Source organism: Plutella xylostella, chromosome 21 (genome assembly GCF_932276165.1).
Source record: "Plutella xylostella chromosome 21, ilPluXylo3.1, whole genome shotgun sequence".
Classification (NCBI taxonomy): domain Eukaryota; kingdom Metazoa; phylum Arthropoda; class Insecta; order Lepidoptera; family Plutellidae; genus Plutella; species Plutella xylostella.
The window spans coordinates 8325014-8346785 of record NC_064001.1 but is presented as its reverse complement, the minus strand read 5'-3'; the positions used below and the strand labels follow the sequence as shown (position 1 = coordinate 8346785).

Below are 21772 nucleotides of genomic sequence, written 5' to 3'. Positions count from 1 at the left end.
TAAATTAAACTTTACTCAAATTATACGAAGGATATCGATGAACTACATGAAGGTAGATTATTAATAAAATATATTAAAATTGTTATTATTCTGAGAGGCAGCATGAGAGAGATATAAACTCTGATTAACCCTAGAGTGCTCGCGCTATGAGCATTTTGCCGCCCTCCGCAATAAATGTCTATTATTTCGTGAACTATGCACTCGTCAAGGTCAAGCGTCTATGTAGCTGCCCTCGCGTTCCTCTCCTACGTGTTACGTTAATTTGGAGACATTCAGTGCACAGGTTACGGCAGGACAAGAGAATTAAAGTGAGTGTGTCGCACGGGGCGGCAAAATGCTCACTGCGCGAGCACTCGCGTCACTAAAAATTAAGTTATATTTTTTTATTATTATTGAAATATTTTAAGTTTTTCACTATATTTAGGTAATATTAAACTAAATATCATGTAAGGTATGCATATATTTCAGTTTACATTGGATTTATGATTAAAAAATAGTTGTTTACTAACGAGTTAATATTACGACGAATTTACCTGAAATAAATAGCTCTGCCTATGAATACACCACATATAACAAAAAAAACTTACATATGGACAATACATAAGTGTTTTTTCTTGGTCTTGTGGTACAAATCTCCCGTTTTGTACCGCCTGAGCAACAAAAAACACCCTAAAGAAGAGAGAATACATGCGTATAACTATCTCCATATAAGAAAAATATCAGGTCAAAAAAGGGTGCAATACATGAAGAAAGTTACTGTGCAACGAACTTTGTGTGTTCATGTTTCAGGACTGTGTTGCTGAAATAAATGCTGTAGATTGCGATAACAACTAAATTTCGTTATAATTTTGAGATTTGTTGATTTTGTGTGGCTTAAGACAAATATGTTCCTAAAAGTTCAGAAATTTTCCCAAAGCATGAACGATAGCACATATAATGAACAATTAATATATAAAATTTATAAATATTACTTTTTCTAATACCATATGTTACATTTTATTCAAATTATAAGCATTTATAAGTTTTCGTAATTATTAATTATCCAAAAAATACACTTTAATATGGGCGGCAAAATGCCGCCACGCGAGCACTCGTGTCACAAAAAAAGGCGCGACTACTCTAGGGTTAAAAACATCATAGTTTGTTTTAAAGCTGTTGATAAGAAAGTAAGTAAGAAATACTATATACCTACTTACTATAATACAATGTAAAAAATTCTAATATTTTATCGATTTCAGAACGTCGACTTTGATGTGTCCCATCTCTAGTACGTTCCATTTTACCAAAGTGTGTACTCAAGAAATATATATTATCTGTGGTCGTTGTCAATAAAATTACAGATTTTGCAATAGTATTCATGCGTTAAATGGAAAATTTTAAAGTGTCACCCATATCATTGGTTCTGGAAAATGGTATAAGTATAATATAATCATGTAGGTAGTTACTTGTACTTGACAACTAAGTTTTTACTTTCGGTAATTTTTTGTGTGAATTTGATTAACTGTCAAGTTTGTTCTAAATTATTATTGCTAATGAACTGTAATTAGGTACATACATAAGTATTTAGAATTACATAGTTACTTCGCTATTTAATTGTACGTAAGTACTTAATTAAATAAGATAAACATAAATGATTAATTAAGTAGTAACCATTATGTAGGTATAGATTCACTTAAGTACCTATATAAAACACAATCTCGCCCATAACATGATAATACTTACCTATGTCATAAAGAAATATGATATAAATTTATCTGTGTAGTAGTTATAGTTATCGCATATGGTGGAATTCAAATCCATTGGACTCTTTAAATTTATCTTATTTAAATTTATGAACACACAAACAGTCACCAATAAATAATACTTAAAAATGTCTGTTCCTTTTTAATAGGTACCTACCCACTCGTAGGATAATAGTCAATTGATCGGTAAAATAACAGGATAAATTTCAAGCTGAATTACATAGAATGATCCCTGTTAGGTCCCTGACAATAATGTTTTCTTTGTTAAAAGTATACCACAAACTCACAAAATCTCATATTTTTTTGTCTACCCTCACATCGTAAATAACGAACTGCATTTTACATAATGTCCGACTCCATTTTTGTTTTTGGTGAAATATTCCGGGCAACGAGAAAGCAAGACGTCATATCTGCACTTCCACTGGAACTTTCTTGGAGAATTTTCTCGTAAGTTTGCCATTTCATGAAGGGAGACACATATTTTTAACTAATCTGATTACATTTTTTACTTGCCGCGAGGAAAAATTTGCGAGTGCTTTTATACTGACGTGTGATGCCTGCTCGCTGAATTGTGGTGCGAGAACTGCTTTAGTAAAATTAATTAAATAGAAAATTTACTCAGTTTAAAGCAAAGAATACAACACCATGTGGTGTGCAATTCTGTGGGCGAACATTAATTATAATCTGTGTTCTCCAAAATCTTGAATAATTATTTAAAAACTGTGGAGAAAAAATAATAAATTTAAGTACTTTCTAGGTATTTGGACTCATATTCACTCCGCAAAGTAACACTAATCAGTAATCTGTGGAAAAACATAATTTTGTCCAACAAAAAATTGCAAGACCGACTGAATATTTTTGATTTAGCTGTTACACTTGGCTCGGATAAACTGGCGAAATTCCACAGAAGAAACCAGCGTAAACTCAAGAAGTTTAAGAAGAACAAAAACTTTATTCCTATAATGGAAACCGATGGTATGTACTTAATACGTTTTTTTATTCACTTATTGTATTATTTACAGGAGAAGCTAACTATACAGGATGTTGCAAAAGCGTTATACCACACCACTTTTGGAAATTCGGTATTTTCTAAATTCTTTGTCACAGAAACTTTGATGGTCACTTGACTTTAAGAAAAGTAGTAAGTAGAACCAAAGTTGTTAGGATTGACTCTCTTAAGAAAAGTACCTAGTAAGTAGAACTAAAGTTGTTAGGATTGACTCTCTTACACCTTTCAGCTTAGCATACGACCTTCGCAACACCCTGTATAAAAGTGTCCAATTTGTGAATTTATCAGTTGCGCCGTAGCGTTTCAGTAATTAATTTCTAATTCGCAGCGGTATCGACGCAGACCACAACTATTCCGCGGTCAAAGCGGCGCGGGGATACATTAGTGGTCAGCACAAAGCGTTATAAAATATTTTAATTATCTCTAATACCACTTAATAGTCTCTCTGGACAATTAAACCTGCCTTTCTATTTTGAAATAGACGATGCGTTTTATTTGATTTTGCCATTATCTGTTGTACAAAACTGGTTTAAAAATAATAGGGACTAATAGCTCCAACTGGATAAGTGTGGCATAGGACCGTGAAACTTTGCGAAATATGGAGGAGGCCTATATATACCCTGCAGTAGCTAAGTTGATATAGGCTGAAGAGGGAGATGAATAGCACCAAGCATAAAAATAATATGTTTATGTTGAACAGGGTGTCACTAAAGTGGTATTGGTATTCGTTTTACTCAATAGTTACGATGCAAGTTGGTGGTGAAGTGGCAGTGAGCTGGTCATATTTGCGAAGAACCGATAACCGTTATGATAGACGAGTTCTCGAGTGGAGACCACGAACAGGCAAACGCAACGTGGGACGCCCTCCTGCCTGCTGGACTGACGACCTTAGGTGGGTAGCCGGTAGTGGTTGGATGAGGAAGGCCGAGGGCCGAGTGTTGTGGCGCTCCTTGGGAGAGGCCTATGTCCAGCAGTGGATGATTATTGGCTGATGATGATGATGATGAAGTTGGTGGCGAGGGACGGTATAAGGATGCAGCAGACGACGACGATATGTTGCGGGGACACTACTGGTTTCTTCGTATATGGAATTCACTCGAACCACCGAGCGACCGCAGATCTAGTGCCACATAATTAATTAATTATGTATTAACCAACCCCTATATGCCTACTAGTATAGTACTTACTAAACTTGTTTGCACACCACCCGGTGCCTATAATACTCAATTGTAGGACTGCCGACTCGACTGTAACTACAAAAACGCACCACAATTTGCCGAAGCACCTTCACCGCCGACTGCGTTCAGAGTACGTATCCCAACATTACGTTCACAGAGTAAATTGTGAAACATTTCATGTATGAACCGGCCCGACGTGATATATGAACGCAACAGCGCGCCATGGTGTGGAAACATCCAAAATTCTGGGTAAAACATGAAGCATTCTATACGGTTTGAGTTCGCACCGCAAAATCTGAAGTTTTAATTAGCTGCGAAGTTCCCGCTCTGTTGTGAGTGGCCGAAGATTAGCTTGCACGTTAAACTGTTAGCTAGGATGTTAGTAGACTTATTTATTTATTTATTACAAAAAAATACTTTATTGCACAAATATGAGATATAAGTGTAGGTACTTATCTGTGTGATATTTACATAAAGCTGTATTTGTCATTACTTTAAAAATAAGTATAGATAGGCAGGTAGGTATTCACTTATACACTTTAACGTAAACAGTAGATAACTAGTAGGTACCTGCTAGGGACCATAAAATTTGACTAGGATAGCGGTTTCAGGCCACTCTTATTTAAAAGACTGTCACCTAATCAAGTAAGTAGGTACATCTCGATTAACCGTATTTGGAACCTTTCGAGGTCTAAAAAACTTCAATCAAGGTATCAACCCAATACCTAAACCGAGAAAAACAATGCCCATGGTAACGAGGATATTTATACAGTGTGTTTTATTTCCATTCACCGCAGAGGGGCTAAGAAAACTACGCAGGATTAATTGCTGCCGGCACAGATTGCCCGCAACCCCGGGGTCCGAACAATTGGCTAGCTGCACTATTCTGGTAAAGAGGCTCCTAAAGTCATTGTGAATTCGTACCTAGCGTATAGTAGGTTGTAGTGATGTAACGAATGTGTGTTTTTGGACATTCGCGAATGCGAATGCGAATGCGAATATTTGATATCGATATTCGCGAATGCGAATGGGAATGCGAATATTCAGTATGTGATCAAATTAGGCACAATTTTTATGGTTTGGCAGTCTCGTACTGAACGAGGTACGTTCCGTAAAGTTCCGTTCTAGGCGCATTCCGAATCAGACTAGGCAATACTAGTCGCAGTTTATTTTAAAAGTAGTTAGGTACTCTTTATTTAGTTTATTTAGCTCCGTAACAACTGACGACACATTGCGACATCTGAGGGCGACTTACACGAAACATTTAAACGTATTTAAATCTATGGCTGTCTTGCTCTGACACTATACTGTCAAAATACGTTTTTTTTAGTCAATATCATTTGTGTCACATAATCGAAAAAAAATCGGGCGGTCGGCGGCTGTCACCGATCAGTCAAAGATCCGTCAGTTCTCTGGTCAGTCAATTTTGTGGAATTATAAAGAGCTGCCATTACACATCGTTCTTAAGTTTTTTTGAAATGATAATTTAATTTCAACTTTAATTATTGTTGATGAAGCCTTATTATGAGGCACATTTAAGAATAAAACACTAAATTTATTTCAAAATATTAATCCATAAAAAAATAATAAAAATGTGTTAGTAACAATGTGTCCTTAGCCTATGTTAGTAAAGAATTAAAATAAAATAGAAAAACAATGTCAAAAAATTAATTAAAATAAGAATAAATGATATGTAAGATTGATCTGACTTCACTTTGTCAATAAAGCCACACCCAAAAGACCAAGTTTGTAATTGTAATATTATTGTGAAATGATCAGTGCTGTATTAAATACTTTTGAACTGAGATTTTAAGATTTTAATGTAAACCTGTGTTTGAAAGATTTTTTTTCTTCTTCTTCTAATATAAACCTTGTGTGATTGAAACCTTCTTTCATCCATCATTACATCAGCTTCAGTAAGACACTTGAAAAGTACTGTAACATTATCGATGTAGGTAAATTTTAATATTACTAATGACAATATTAAGAATTATAGAATCAAATTTCGTTACTGATAAATCAATATGTTTTGTAGCACCAAACACATAATTCTACTAAAATTGCATGAAGAAAATGCACTTAACCACTCTAAATACATAATATCGTCTCCTGACGCTCGCGGAATACGACCGTTGCCGAACTTACGAACTTACGAAGATTTCTATGCGCATTATCAATTTTGGAGAACTGTATTTATGTTTAGGTCTTATGAAACTATTAACTATATCTAAAGTTTGGTTACCTATAGTAAATAAATAATACCAAATGTTGAAGTAACACTGGTAATGTGATTAAGAGGGTAACTTGTAATAAAAAGGTTATACTTAGATGAATGGATTTTAATTTTGTTAACCTACCTACCATTATTTTCAAATACTTAGTTTTTCTTATAAGTACAGATATTCGCAAAACATTCGCACAAAATTTTGCGAATGCGAATGCGAATGCGAATATCCAAAAAAGTGCGAATATTCGCGAATGCGAATGCGAATGCGAATATTCGTTACATCACTAGTAGGTTGTTAATTTATGAAAAAAAACAAATTTCTAAGTACTCACTCCGTAATCCCATCAGAAAGAATTAAGAATCTACAGGGTGTCCCGTAATTATAGTGGACTGGGTGAGGTTGATCGGAAGTCCCGTTAGAGTCGTATATACTCTTTACTTATTTAATTTTTATACCTACCTACACAAAATAAAGAAATGAACTCAAGCATTCCTAAGCATCGCTGCGTTGGCCTGAATAGGGTACCTAGCATACAATACCTGTGTTGCCAGCGATGAATAGCGATTGCTAGGAACTCTGAAAACGCTTCAGTACCTACGTAGGAACGTAACAATAGACTGCCTCCTCTTTTGAAGAGAAACCCCTTGTATAATAATTAATGCATGTCTAAATGTTGAGGCATTATTCAAAAGCCGCCAAAAGACCTTTTCGGGTAAGGAGACGTTAATCAAATGTTTTGTTTTAATTTGCTCGGCACTTAATTTGTATGTTACTCAGAATTTGTTGGGTCATTTGGTATGAATGTCTACTTGGCATTTGTCATTCGAATAATTTAATTGGTAGGGTATTACAGGGATAAAATATGTAGGTCAGAATCAGAAGTCAAACAGGTGGAACATACGTTATTGTTCCGACAGAAACGCCATCACGTCCATTAGAACACCATAATTTATCGCATGCTTAATTACTGACTAACTGTTCTAGAAGAGCAAGGGAATGCTCCAGTTTGTAGTTAATTGATAGTACTTAGGTACCTAATTATTATCACATCTAAAGCACTGTTTTGTTAGAAAATGACTTACAGACCACTCTGTATATCCTCAATCCCCTTGCCATATCTAGTCACTTAAAGATACACCCTACGCTAAAATGAAATCGTTTTAAAATTTTGACACCGGAAAGTGGGAGGCGCACTGAGTAAGAACTAAGAAGTCACGTAAAAAATTGAATAAACCAGTCTAGAACCACCTGCGAGCGTGCCACTCGGAATATTATACAGTGCCTACATAAAACGTAAACTCAAAAATAAATTGTAGGTACTTACTTCCCATAGTAAGAAAAGCACGCGTGACTAAAAAGTTTCGCATTATTTTAAAGTATTTTACTTACATGCTTCGTTTTTACGTAGTACGTACGTACGTAGTACGTACGTTATTACGTAGTACGTAGGTAGTCTTATTGCTTATTCTGACTCAGTCTTACTTCGATAATTATGTAATTAATTAGCATTTATTTAGTGATTATTTTAGTACATTAGGATGTCATGATAGCAATCATATTTGGTAAAGCAAGTCAATTCGCAACTATAACACACATGAACACAATCAATGTAAGGTTTGAGTAATCACTTCCTGAAAATGGAAAAACTTCTTAAAAAGTAATACACTTGACGCCTACACTCTTAAACTGTCAAGAAACAAGATGGCGACAGGCTTAAATTGATACTTCCGGTAAGGCTTTGACTGAGCTCACCGGATGTGCCCTCGTGATATCCACTTGCCCAGAAGTTCGGAAGGCTTCCGGTAGAAAAGTGTCTTTTTTACCAAGGAAAAGTACTTGTTAAGTTCCCCTTTATGTTTTCCCGCTTAGATTTGCTTAGTGACCTACTTTGCGTTTCACTTGAGTTAATATTGGTTGGAGTTATAAAATAAACTTCTTTCTTCCTATTACACCTACTTACCCTGAGTACCTACTCTGTACCTAAATATTGGTAGCTTGCTGGTATACAGGCTTACCAGCCAGGTCAGAGCTATGTTGTAGTTATGTAGTAGGTACAAGAAGTAGCATGACATCGTCAGCTACCGACTGCCACGGAGTGTTGTTTATTCGTTTTAAATTATTTTAATAAGTACCTATATCAGTTAAGCCTATTATCATATTTCTATCATCATTCTTCTTCATCTAACATTAATCCGCATCGTAGGTATTATACTCCTTAGGGCTGATTTTTCAATAGTCTGATAAAAGTTATCTGTGGAATAATTATAATACTGTCGCGACGGAATGTTTGTGTTAGACAGTGACAGCAACAATTTTATTCCTCAGATAATATTTATCTGACACTTGAAAAATCAGCCCTTAGTGTATGGGAGACAAAGACTTGCAGCCTAAGGTGCGCCACAAGTACAGTTGATACGTCATCAGTCGGCCAGGCTCCTTTCATGCAACCTATCCTACCTATGAAGGTTTAGGTCATAGAACAACGCGGACTCGGGTGTGTTTAGGTAGTCAATTTACTTGTACATAATAGTATAGGTATAGCTACTGTAACTAAGCGTTAGAAACAACAGCAAAAAGTCAAAGCTGAAAATAAAAGAACAATTTTCAAGCCGACAGGTTTTATTTTTGTGAAGTAAAATCAGGGGATTTTACAAAACAGTTTCAGGCGGACGCGCCATCGATAACATTCAAATAAAATAAAATAACTTCTAGTGCATACCGTTGTTAGCTTTGTTCATCGTCCACACTTGTTATATCGGAAACTAATACGGAAAGCTATTGCAAAAATACAAGTTTGCTAGTTAGGCCTTTTTTTATGGGAATGCTTACAAAATAAGAATTTGATTGTGGGCGTGGCAGACCAATATTATGAACTCCAACTATAATTACAATAAACAAACCAAAAAAATAATCAACTCAGCTGATATTTCAAAATATACCCAGGACGTTAATAAATTGTACGAACGTGGAATTCATATTATTTTTAGGTCTTTGTAAGTAACACTAGATAATATGAATGAAACAGGAAAAATATAGGCAGAGCGTTCCTTGAAAAATATAGGTAGTAGGTATTTATAATGGACTAAAGAAAGACTGCAGAGCAAGCATAAATACTTGCTTAAAATACCTACTTACGAATCCATTATTCATCCATCGATATCGGAGTATAAATAATTGACACTAAAGTCATTAATTTCGGTAATCAAAATTAATGCAGGTATCATTACGAAAATCAAGTAAAACAGGCTTTAGACACAGTTTTTGTCGATAAAAGATGCAATTTTTAACCAACTTCAAAAACGTATAGGTACGCGTATGTATGTTTTATACATGCCGCGTTGTTCTATGGTTACGTGTGTCAATAGTTTCCTATCTAGTGAACTTTTCCTATTTTATAGTTCGATACATTTTATTGTAAAACGACCCTAAGGACTTCGATAGTCAGCAACAATGAAATATGTCGACTTGCGACCTGCGGTGAATATTTTATCGAATAAAATCCTCGTTGGATTCCCAATAAACCTTTTACATACGTGTTTTAGAATTTAAGTTTATTTTCCCATGTCTCGTGTTACCCTGAAAATGTTGTGTAAAAAACTGTATAAATAAGTAAGTTTTCCGACCAATAGATCTATTTATGTAAGTATAACAGTTACTAAGTATTAATGGTAGTGGTTGCAAAATTATGTATTATAGTTTGTGAAGTTGTAGGGGGTAAATTACTATGTTATCAATGAGTATACAGCATCGATTTATAAAATTATGAAGTTTTGCTACGTAATAATAATAATATTATACTCTTAGGTACCCGAGTAGCAAAAGCTTTTAACTGAACAAATTGCTATAAAACCCCAACGACAAGCTGACAATTTTAAAAATAGCTTCAGCGACGCACAACAAGGCTCATACTTGAGATAGCTTCTGCTATACGAGTGCTGTATAATCAAAAACCCCCTGTATAGCAACTTCCTCGGAAAAACATCAACAAGTATTCTTGGTAAACAAAGCTTATTAGGTCGAAATACATAGCTGCAGATTTATTTTAAAGCTAGAAGGATAAATACGTTTTAAAGATAAAGAAAGGAACAAAGCCATGTAAGAAAAGCTGTTATTTTTTTTACAGTTTAGTGTTTGAGGGCTATGTTAACGCATTTTTGTTAGGATGTAAGTACTTATACCTACTAATGAAGGTACTCAAGTCAACACAAAAATAATAACAAAAAAACTCAATATATTGAATGGTATATTCTTGCAACAGCAGAACCGAAGAATTGGAATTTCGTTACATTAAAGCACTCAAAAGAGTATTTAATAAGTCTACAATACTTAAAGTATTAATAAATAATAATAAATATACATAAAATAGGTGGACACTGATGAAAAAACCGTCATGAAACGCACAGGTGTACTAGCACCGGTCGAATGATACTTTGTTTACTCTCACGCGATATTGGGTAGTAACGGCACAGATACAATACTAACAATCTGCTTAACTTCAACGGGGCCTTATTCTAGATTCCTCTAACTTAATATTATCCAGGATTAACAGATACATATATTAGGTATATAAGCTCACGACTGTAATCCCCGAAGGGATAGTCCGCTTTTTACTGTACATAAAAAAATGCACTTACGTGATAGGTCACGAGCCGTATTGACGTTTTGGTATGAGTACAATGTACTTAGGATGCACATCTAGAAATCTAGATTTGCAGGTTTCCTCACGAAGTTAACCTTCACCGTAAGAGCACGTAGTATAATTGTACCTACTTAAATTTATTATTTTTAGAGAATTCATCGGTACAAGACAGAATTCGAACCCACGACATCATGAATGAAAGCCGAGATCCATCTTATCCGTTATACTATCACGGCTGTCAGGATTAATACCTGTTTACACGCTTTTAAACTTGACACTTCGGCTGATGTTAATAAATAGATCTACACTCATGCGCAAAGAAACAGTTCCACTTAAAAAAATTAGACACCAAATGACCCCATTTATTTGGAAAATTAATCGTAAAATTTAACCAAATATGTACCTATACGTTTTTAGTTGTTAATATTCTGATGCGCCGTTAAATGGACTCAGACATTGCAGAAGGCGTAATTAAGCTATTATTGTCTGTTGAAAAATTATTTGGTGATTTTCTCAATGGAACTTTTTCATTGCCCGTGAGTGTATAAGGTTTATGGAGATTCACCAAGCCTTCCAAAGCGTTTGATGCATGCGATCGCCAAGGAATCGCGTTTTCTTCGCAGGATCGGCGCCCAAGTATCGGAAACTTATACAAATTTAGTTTCCAACTTAAATTGACTCGAGAATAGTCGAGAAGTGTTGTGTTTGACTCAGGTTACATAGGGTAATATCATTGGCTTATATTCAGGATGTCGTACTTAGGTATATTTACTTGTATATGTTTAAAAAATGTTGAGCTACGTACTTTAGATCTCTGTAGTACCTGCACATACATAGATCTCTTGAATGGAACCTTTTTGCATAATATTCTAAATCCCAAGATCTATCTATTCCTAAGCTTGGACAAACTCCCACCAAGCTGGTCCACCACAGATTTGTGTGTCTATACCTACGTATGTAGGTGTGCTATATATTGCTAAAAGTAACTAGGACTTCCAACTAGAAACCAATTATCTACCAAGAAAACTGTAGCCAAATAAAACTGCTATTTCTCGAAAAGTCCCGAAATAGGTACTTAAATAAAAAAAAACTCACCAAGATATACAGATCTTATCATAGCAAGCACGTGCCAAAACGACAGGCAAGAGTTTTTAAGATAATTTCCTGGGAGACTATTCCCCTATTTTATCTCGCTCTCGTCCTGACATCAACACCTGCAGTTGCTTTCAAACACGCAAGAAACAAAGGCAATGTCCGGGAAACAATGCTTGCTGGTATTTCGAAATAGTTTGTGATACCGTTATTGCTGGTGCAGATAGTGGAATGGCCCCCCGGACCGCAATCACGTTGGCAAGCGACCATATTATCACGAATAATTTTAAAACTCACCGTTTTCGAAGTGGTTTTTATGTTTTCTTCACTTGATTTTCTTTTGTTATTTTACTTGTTTTTTCAACCTCGCTATAAAATGGTAAATTATTATTGAAATTCAGATTAGGTACTTATCTAGTTACTTTAAACATAAGTGCGTTTTATTATAATATTAATTACTAACACACATACTAAAATTAAGCCTTTATTTAAACATAATACATTTCGAAGTAGCTTTCTATAATTAGGGTTTTAAAGGACAAACCTGTTCAAGTTGAGCAAATGTAAAAATAATAGTACAAAAACACCTACCATATCCGAATAACTACACTGGGAAATCACACTTACCCTTAAGAGGCAGCGCAGCTTACGACAAAATGAGTCCACACATAAAAATTTAAGGCTAAAAACCATTTGCCATAACGGAGAGTGCAAAAACTGCCGTACTCATTTGTAGAACAGTAAAGGGTACAATTTAATCAGTGTCACTAATGGCAGAAAATTTACCTGATAACGTTTTGTGTACTGAAATATTTACAAAAACAAACACTCACACCTTGTACCAATGTACTCCCTTGCGGGGTAGGCAGAGATGCATTGCTGCACCCACTTTTATCCAGATAGGGGGCGGGCCTATTGTCATTTTACGGGCACATCCAAGACCTGAGAACAAATATCTGTGTTTAAACAAATATCTGCCCCAACCGGGAATCGAACCCGCCGGGACCTTCGGCTCAGTAGTCAGGGTCACTAACCACTACGCTATTCGGTCCTCTATATATTTACCTAAGGGCTTATTTTTCAATATTTAGATAAAAGTTATCCTGGGAATAATTTCTGATGCTGTCGCGTCTGAATGTTTGTAAGGCAATGACTGCAACAATTTTATTCCTCAGATCACTTTTATCTGGCCATTGAAAAATCAGCCCTAAGTAAGTTTGTTACTTTTAATTAACACAAAACTTGTGTTTGAAAGTAATTTCAGAATGTAAATCCTTTCAGCATGGTAAAAACCTAATCCTATTAATAGAAAAGAAGAAAACGAACAGACCAGTAGATCTTTATTTTTAGCAGATATTTTTATGTACCCCGTACCTAACATCAGTGTGCATCCTTATATCACGGATAAATTCCAACCCTGTATAAACATAACAGTAAAAATGTAATGAAGTGGCGAGGTGGCCGGTGGAAAGTATCTTCTGTAATTTTTGATACAATTAGAAAAAACAACTTTTTCTTTCCGACTGTTATTGGTGAACCTTTTTGTTCTGTCTGTTGAGAGATTCTGTTGGTTATTGCCCCGAATCAACACGGAGAGGTGTTATAATTATGTTTGTTTTTGACAGCCAAATAGTAATGTTCATTGTTTAGCTTTTTACTTAAAATTAAACATGTAGTAGGTATAATTTAACATAATGTTATCCTATTTAATTAACTTATTGTACTTGTATAATCAAAATATGCAAGCTGAAGTGGCAGTGGGCTGGTCATATCTGCCGAAGAACCGATAACCGTTGGGGTAGACGAGTTCTCGAGTGGAGACCACGAACAGGCAAACGCAGCGTGGGACGCCCTCCTGCCCGCTGGACTGACGACCTTAGGCGGGTGGCGGGTAGTGGTTGGATGAGGAAGGCCGAGGACCGAGTGTTGTGGCGCTCCTTGGGAGAGGCCTATGTCCAGCAGTGGATGATTATTGGCTGATGATGATGATGATGATAATCAGATGCCTGCCTATAAACACACATACCTACATATTTTGTCAGAAAAAAAAAAAAAATTATAAAATTCATGATACATTTACACACACATTTAATAGTATTAACAATACTTACCTATATTGTGTTGTTACAATTTGCTGTAGCACCGTGTAACGAACAGAGAATGTGCAAGCGAACTCATCGCAAAAACCATCGATATTTCTGTATCGCTAACACAGTAATAAACTACTTTTATCGTGCAATATCTCGGTTTATTTGTCACGGGATTGAATGCTGTTATTTCGATAGACAGGGCCGTATTTAGGAAAGCTATGTGGACTAAAATTGCCCTCATGACCGCCCAGGTAGCCAAAGCAAAAAGAACTACGTTGTGGTTCAGTTTCATCTTGTACATTGGAATGTACAAGATGAAACAGTGTTTGTGTTATACTAGTAGTCAAATTTGACTCTTGTGGCGTAGGGATAAAGTGCGACACAAAATCCAAAATGTTGGAGCTTACTGTACTAGGTTGCCAGCAGCCATGTTGTGAAGAGTCATCGACACTTGGAGATCGCTTCAACGCTGAAAAAGGGGAAAAATAAAATTACAATGTTGGCACTACGTTACATCAATATTGGGGTAGGGTTTTTAACGGCTACCAAACACTTAAATGTTAAATACACAAAGGTTAATAAATTTCGCTATAATTCAGATTCGAGAAAGTGTTATTTTTTGGAAGAGGCCTATATCGAGTAGAAAACGATTACGTGCTGATGGTTGTGATGATGTTTCCGTGGGACGCCCTCTAAGACCTTACACCGACAACCTTAGATACGAGTAGATATAGTGTTTGATGAAGAAGGTGTACACTGTACAGGCCTATGGTCAACATTGGGAGATTATTGGCTCAAGATAATGATTTGATCCATTATCATATCGTCATTTCTGGTTAAGGTGTCGGTGGCAAACTTTAGAGCTGTCCCCGTGGTTTCAGGATAAGCCATCATACTACCTCACGTCTTGCTTAATGCCACGGGGTGCGCTGGATGTGTAGTAGATAGACCAGAGGAGCAATAACATACTACCACACAATAATAACTAATAGATACCTGGTACTACCTATTGAATAAAAAAAATCCTAAATGCGTCCACAAAACGTCACAGTTATTTCGTTGTAACAGTTATTGTTGTAATTATGACTGATTTACCGACTCGTACGTTTGAGGGCGGCGCGTATATCAATGCCTAAATGGTTATTGGTTCAGCTCTAAACGGCCCCAAAAGTTATTGGACTGCCGTTCGTACCGATGTATGGTAAATTGCTTCTAATATTTTGTCAGGCGTTTTGGGTTGAATTTTGAAATATTTTCACATAATACAATTTACGTTCCCACTGTTGATAGAAAAACTGCCAAACAAGGATTTGTCAATTTTTTCATTTCCCCTGGCATTCTCAAAGGCATCTACAACACACCTAAAACAATACATTAGAAGATGAAGTCTTTTGCTTATTTTAAATTTCACCTCATGTATACTTGGTGTTTTAAACGGAAAATTTTGTGATAGGCTTTTATACTTTAAGCTGAGTTGTGTATAGATACTCGTCGTCTCAGGTAAGCAGGTGACACCTTCACCTGGCCGTCTGGCTCTAGAGTGGGCGCGTGGGCTACAGGTGTAGACCAGGGTATCATTTTGTTGTAAATATCTGGAACGCACGGCACTAGCGCTCTGTCCCCCCGTGTATTCCTTCCTCACGAACCCCCGCGTCCCCCAGCAGCGTGCCTACTGTCTCGGCACACGGACACCTGAGGAGCACAGCGGCTAAAGTTGCTGGGCTACGTATGTAGCCCGCGCGACCATTCTAGGTAAGTGTTTTTTTCTGATTTTCTGTTTTATTTCTTAGATTAAATATTTTTTTATGCACATTTACGTTAATATGAAATGTATAATCATATTACTTGATTGTTTTTTTCACTTTGTTAGTTCTATTTTGGACTAAAGACACAAAAAAAAATTTGAATCATTTTAGGTAATAATGGCGGTGAACGAAGGTCAAATTCGGAAATGGCTTATGGAAGACGAGGAAAATAGTGATAACTTGAAGGAAAGCGAAGAAGAAGGTCCTATGGAACCGTTAATTCTTTCCGATAATTCTCATTTATCGCAGAGTGAACAATAAGTAGAAGATTTGGACGAAGATGATGTGATGTGAAGGTACCATCATCATCATCAGTTTTGATCAGCTACAAGTCCCGGAATGGTATGAAATGGAGTAAATTTCCACCATCTGCTACTATATTGTATCCTATATTGTAGGAAACTATGATCAGTTTATAAGTTTTGTGTCCTAAACTAAAAAAAATATCTAATTTGTGCGATGGTCCCAAATAATATCGATATTTAGAAGTATGTTTTTGTTTGTTAATAAATTTGTTAAAATTAGAAAATATTCATACGTTTTTTAATTTAAAGTTTAAAAATAAATATGATAGTTGAAATATAGCAAAGTGTTTTACTTTTCAATCAAATATCTGTGCTTATGAGGCATTACAAATGGGCTACATATGTAGCCCGCGCGACCATCCCAGGAGTTAAATGAGCGCGCCTACTCTAGTGTTAAAAGGGGTTATGTAGTATCGTAGCTTAGATATACGTACTTGGATTAGGTTCATATACATTAGGCCAGATCGAATAGATTATATTGTAAGGGCAGAAGTGAAATTGCAATTAAAAAAAAAGAATTATTTATTAACCTAAAAACTAATCACATGTATTTACAAAAATTATAACCAAACTTAACAAACTAACAGAGGAACAGAATTATTACCAATTATACAAATCAACAATAGAAATTAAAGAAAGACACAAATACCGAACAGCAGATTACACCACGAGCAGAGCTTCCGCACGCCACCGAGTCCAGCCGAGAAAAGAGGCCTGCGCCGCCGTTCGCTGCGCTTTTATAGGGAACGCCCGGCCCTTGCTCCTACGTAGGGTAGTAGGATCCAACACGGCCATCCTGATCATGCGTCGTCCTCGACAGCATCTGATATGTCCGGCAAGTGCTGCGCGGGTGCCTCGCGGGTCTCGCTGGCAGGACGGGAAGGACCAGCGACTGGCTCTGGGTCCTGGTGAGCGGGGGTGGTGGTGTCCTCGGACAGGTCGCCTTCTGCGAAACGAACAAAAAAATTATAACCAGTGCTAGCATAGCACACTGGCCTACTCTTCACAGCCATTCGTTTCATCTTACAAGGCCCTTTTCAGTCATCAAACACACACACCAACTAGCTACATAAGTTTATGCAGTACTAGGACTGTATCTTAGTACTTCATAAAGTTCCATTCATCACACATTAACATTACAACTCATGTCATCATCAGCCGTACATCACACAATACACACACATGGATCCATGTTCATTCGCTGTCATATGGGGCATTTTATAGCCAAAAGGATCGTCTCGCAGTCCGTCCTCCATATGACCCATCATGTAGGGCAATTACCAAATCGCCAAAAGGATCGTCTCGCAGTCCGTCCTCTACATGTACTTGTACCCGTGAGAGACTTGTCAGGTACCTCGCAGTTTACCTGACGTAGGCGTCTCGCAGTCCGCCTACCGTCTCATCACATGGAGATCTACACGGCTCTCTATAGCAATGCAGACCCCTTAAAGTGCACAAACATATGTACTCACGCTCAAAGAATGCAGCGCAAGTCTCAGGGCACCACTCCCCTTTCCATGGCATCATATACTGAGCAGCAGCTTGCGTCGTCTTCCCATAGGAACTTGCCAACAACTGCAGCTCATACCGCCCACTTGGCAGAGCGCGTGTGACTCTGTACGGGCCGCGCATGCCGTGATCCATCTTCCCAGTAGCCTGCGAAAACTTAATCACAAAGACCAAATCGTTCACATTAAACACCCTTGGAGGGCATCTGTTACGGTTCACATACTGGTCCTGTCGAGATTGGTTTCGTCTCAACAGATCACTCGCTCGGGCTCGGCGTAACTCCCTTTGGGCTTCCCGATTTGGTTGTTCGCCTTCGAATGAAATGTCACGGACTAGTGACCTGATGACAGGGGTCGCTGCGTCTGCACCCACCAATAGGTTTAGTGGCGAGGCCTGGGTCGTCTTCTGCTTGGTCACGTTTATGGTCAGCTGCAGTCTCCACAGCGTCTCAGACCAGGCCGCCCCTTTGTGGTTGGTCTCGATGCGGAGTAGGTTGAGAACTGTGCGGGCATACCTCTCAACTTGCCCATTTGATTGGTGCATCTCTGCCGTTATCAGGTGTATCTCTGACCCTATCTCTTTTACAAAGTCTAGAAACCTAGCAGACTGATACATTCTACCTCTATCTGTTACAATGAGTTTTGGTGCACCAAACAATGAAACTGCATTTGTAAACACACGTAAAAGTTCCTCAACATCCTGCCTATAAATTGGGTAAAGCAACGTGTACTTAGTAAATGCATCCACAATAAGTAGTACGAACTTAAAACCATTCGATTCGGGAAGGGGACCCAGTACATCTGAATGCAGCACTGAAAAGGGCTGATCAGGTTTTTCCCATGAAGTTATATTTTGCTGTTGGGACCTAGGTACACGTTTCTTCGAAATACAAATCAAACAGTGCTCAATGTATTTTTTAACAAACTGTCTTAGGCCTGGGAACCAAAAGTGTTTTAATACTAAATCCAGGGTTTTGTCGTAGCCAATGTGATTGTGCTCATCGTGAAACACGCGAAGTAAGCTAAGTCTATGACCGCGAGGAATAAAACAAAGGAGTCGCGACTGTTCGCCTACTGGCGAGTACTTGTAATACAGAAGATCATTTTTCTCAACATAGCGATTGGGGTCCAGGCCACCCTCTCTAAGTTTCTCGAGGAGGTCTCGCGTTTCATTATCTGCAGCTTGTGCTATTTGGGCCCAATTGCGATGTTGAGTCACATTCAGTACTTCGCGAACGGGGTTCCTACTCAGGTAATCGGCATGTGACATCATCGTTCCCTTTCGGTATTCCATATCAAAAGTAAAGTCCTGGAGATAGATCCACCAGCGGGCCACTCTCGGAAGCAGGTCCTTTTTACGTTCGGTTGATTTGAGAGCATTGCAGTCTGTAATAAGTTTAAATTGAAGCCCAATCAAATAGTGTCGAAAGTTCTGCAATGCTTTCACAACAGCCAACGTCTCTAATTCATAGTAGTGATACCTACTCTCTGCGCCTTGAGTGGTCCGGCTGAAGTAGGCTACAACTCTTTTGTTACCGTCCGGGTGGGTTTGCAAGAGGACCGCGCCGTACCCAACGCTACTCGCATCAGTATGCACCTCCGTTGGTAATTTTGGATCAAAGATGGCTAAGACAGGCTCGTTAGTTAAAATTGTAATAATTTCCTGTCGCACTTTCTCCTGTTCGGTACCCCACTTAAACTGTGCGCCCTTTTTGGTTAGTTGGGAGATGGGAAACGTTTTAGTCGCGTATCCCTCGATATACTTCCGGAAATAACCAGCTAGCCCTAAGAACTGCCTGACCTGTTTTACGTTCTCCGGAGCGGGTGAATTTACCAGTGCTTGAATCTTATGAGGACTCGGCCTAACCTGACCTTGACTTATTATTCGCCCGAGATATTCGACTTCAGTGGTTAGAAAGACACATTTCCGTAAATTTATCGAAAACCCTGCCTCGGTTAAGGTGGCGAGTACTTTCCTCAGCAACTCTATCCCCTCGTCTATTGTGGTACTCATCAGCAGCACGTCATCGATATAAACCAGGACTTGTCCCGCGTCTATAAATTTGCGCAATGTTTTATTAATAATCCTTTGGTACACGATTGGCGAATTTGAGAGTCCATAGGGCATTTTTAAATATTCGTAGTGCCCCTCGGGTGTGACGAATGCTGTCCGATGTATGGATTCATCACTGATCCTTATTTGGTGAAAACCCGAAGCCATATCAAGTGAGGAGTATCGCGTTATATTTTTATCACCTAGGCGGTCGATGTGATCGTCGATCAACGGTAACGGATATCGCTCTTTGACAGTCACCCTATTTAAAGCGCGGAAGTCGACGCAGAGACGGTCCGACCCGTCCTTCTTCTTCACAAGGATAATAGGACTAGAGTACTCTGACTGCGATTCCCTGATAATGTTCTTTTGTAGAAGATCATTGATGATTTCGCGAACCTTGAGTTTTTCAGCGATCGATAATTTGTAAGGCCGATAGGTGACGGGTACATCACTAGTTACATTGATATGCATTTCGCCCGTGGTCACAGTAGTGGTTGCTGTGCCTGTTATAAAGAAATCCGCAAAATCATCAATTACCTTCATGAGAGAATCACGCTCGGTACCTTTTAGCGGGGTAGTTATAAGTGCTTCGGTATCTTTTGTCACGGTGAAAACGTGGGCATTTTTATCACTGACAGGCGTACGAGTTAGGTATTGGCAGTCTTTAGTTCTAACGTAGGTAATACCATCCCTATTTAAAATGTCGGTTCCGATGATTAAGGGTGTTTTCATAAACTTGGCTGGCACCACTATAAAATCAGCTTCTATCGCAATGTTGGCAAATTGGACCGTAAGAGTTGTGCATGACGTGGCTACAATTTCATGGTTACTAATGCCCCTTAACACGCATCTAGTAGGCTTTAATGTAGGATTCAGATGTTTTATTACGTCCGATGATACGAGAGAAACATTAAGTGCCCCACTGTCTATTAACACGTCAACCGGTACGCCTTGAATTACAGCGGTAGTTATGTCGTTTGTTTTTCCGTGGAATCCTGACAAAAATTTACATTCCGATTGTTATGTTGACCTTGAGGGCCAGTCGATCTTTCTTTCGCAAAACAAACACTCTCCGTGTGTCCTATCTTTTTACAGAACGTGCAGGTCGGAGCACCAGGCCGTGCCTTGAAGGTCGATTCTGATGGCTTAAACCTCTTGGGACAGTTATGAGAGAGGTGGCCATGCCCTTTGCAGTTAAAACAGATTTTACGTTGGCTCTGATCCGCATGTTCTGTACCACGTTTTCGTGATGGATGGTCCGTCTTTGTTTTAATGAAAATAGCCTTGTTTTGCTCTGGTTTTACATAAATAGACAGAAATGACACAAGTTTTTCCGAAGAAAGTTCGGCGTTCGCTGCCGCTGCTCGCACCTGTGCATCTTCTATTCCACGGATAACAATTTGTGTTACTAACTCGTCGGGAAGTCCTTTAATTATGTGTAGGCGTAACAAAGTACGACGCGCGTATTCCGCGTATGAACTAAACTTACTAGAAGTCGTGCACATTGTCTCGAATAGTATCGTCGCGTAGTCAAGTTTGCGAGAACAAAGCGGCTTAAATTCCCGCTTGAAGCTGCTCCACGATCTATCGGTCGATACCCATTCGTTTAGCCAAGTTCTAGCGTCACCTTTTAAACACCCTGCTACACGTGATAAGCATTCTTTGTCATCCCAGCGATTAGCTAGTTGCGCGCGGTCCACTTCATCACACCAAGAGTCCACGTCATGGATTGACGGGTCAAAGTTTGACACATAGTAATGTGAACGTCCCGGGTTTACAAATTGAAACGCGTCAACAATCGCTTGAGTAACTGACGAGGCGGATTGATCTGGTTGTGAGATGGGGGTAGAAGTGAATTTACTTTCTATCATTTCAAGGCGAGACAAAATCGTATCGAGTGTTCGCGATTCTACGGGAACAGGATTAGGTGTCGCGCTAACGTATGACGCAGGTGGCGACGTCACAGGGGATCGAACCCTGGGAGGTGTACGTTCATAACGATGACGTGATCTACGTGAATGTTTTCGCGATCGATCGCGCCTTCGTTCTCGTCGATGCGACCTGCTGCGCGATCTACTCCGCGAACTATGCGTGTTAGGCATGATTGTTTTGTACAGAAA

General features: G+C 38.3%; 1 protein-coding gene across 1 annotated transcript; it reads left to right on the top strand.

Annotated features, from left to right (window-relative positions):
* Positions 1-1997: 1997 nt before the first annotated feature.
* On the top strand, positions 1998-3215 carry LOC119693226. The gene is made up of 3 exons (XM_038116068.2): positions 1998-2189; positions 2500-2717; positions 3080-3215. Exons 1-3 carry the CDS (start codon positions 2089-2091, stop codon positions 3166-3168), a joined length of 408 nt encoding a protein of 135 aa, XP_037971996.2. The 5' UTR covers positions 1998-2088; the 3' UTR covers positions 3169-3215.
* The last annotated feature ends 18557 nt before the right edge of the window (positions 3216-21772 follow it).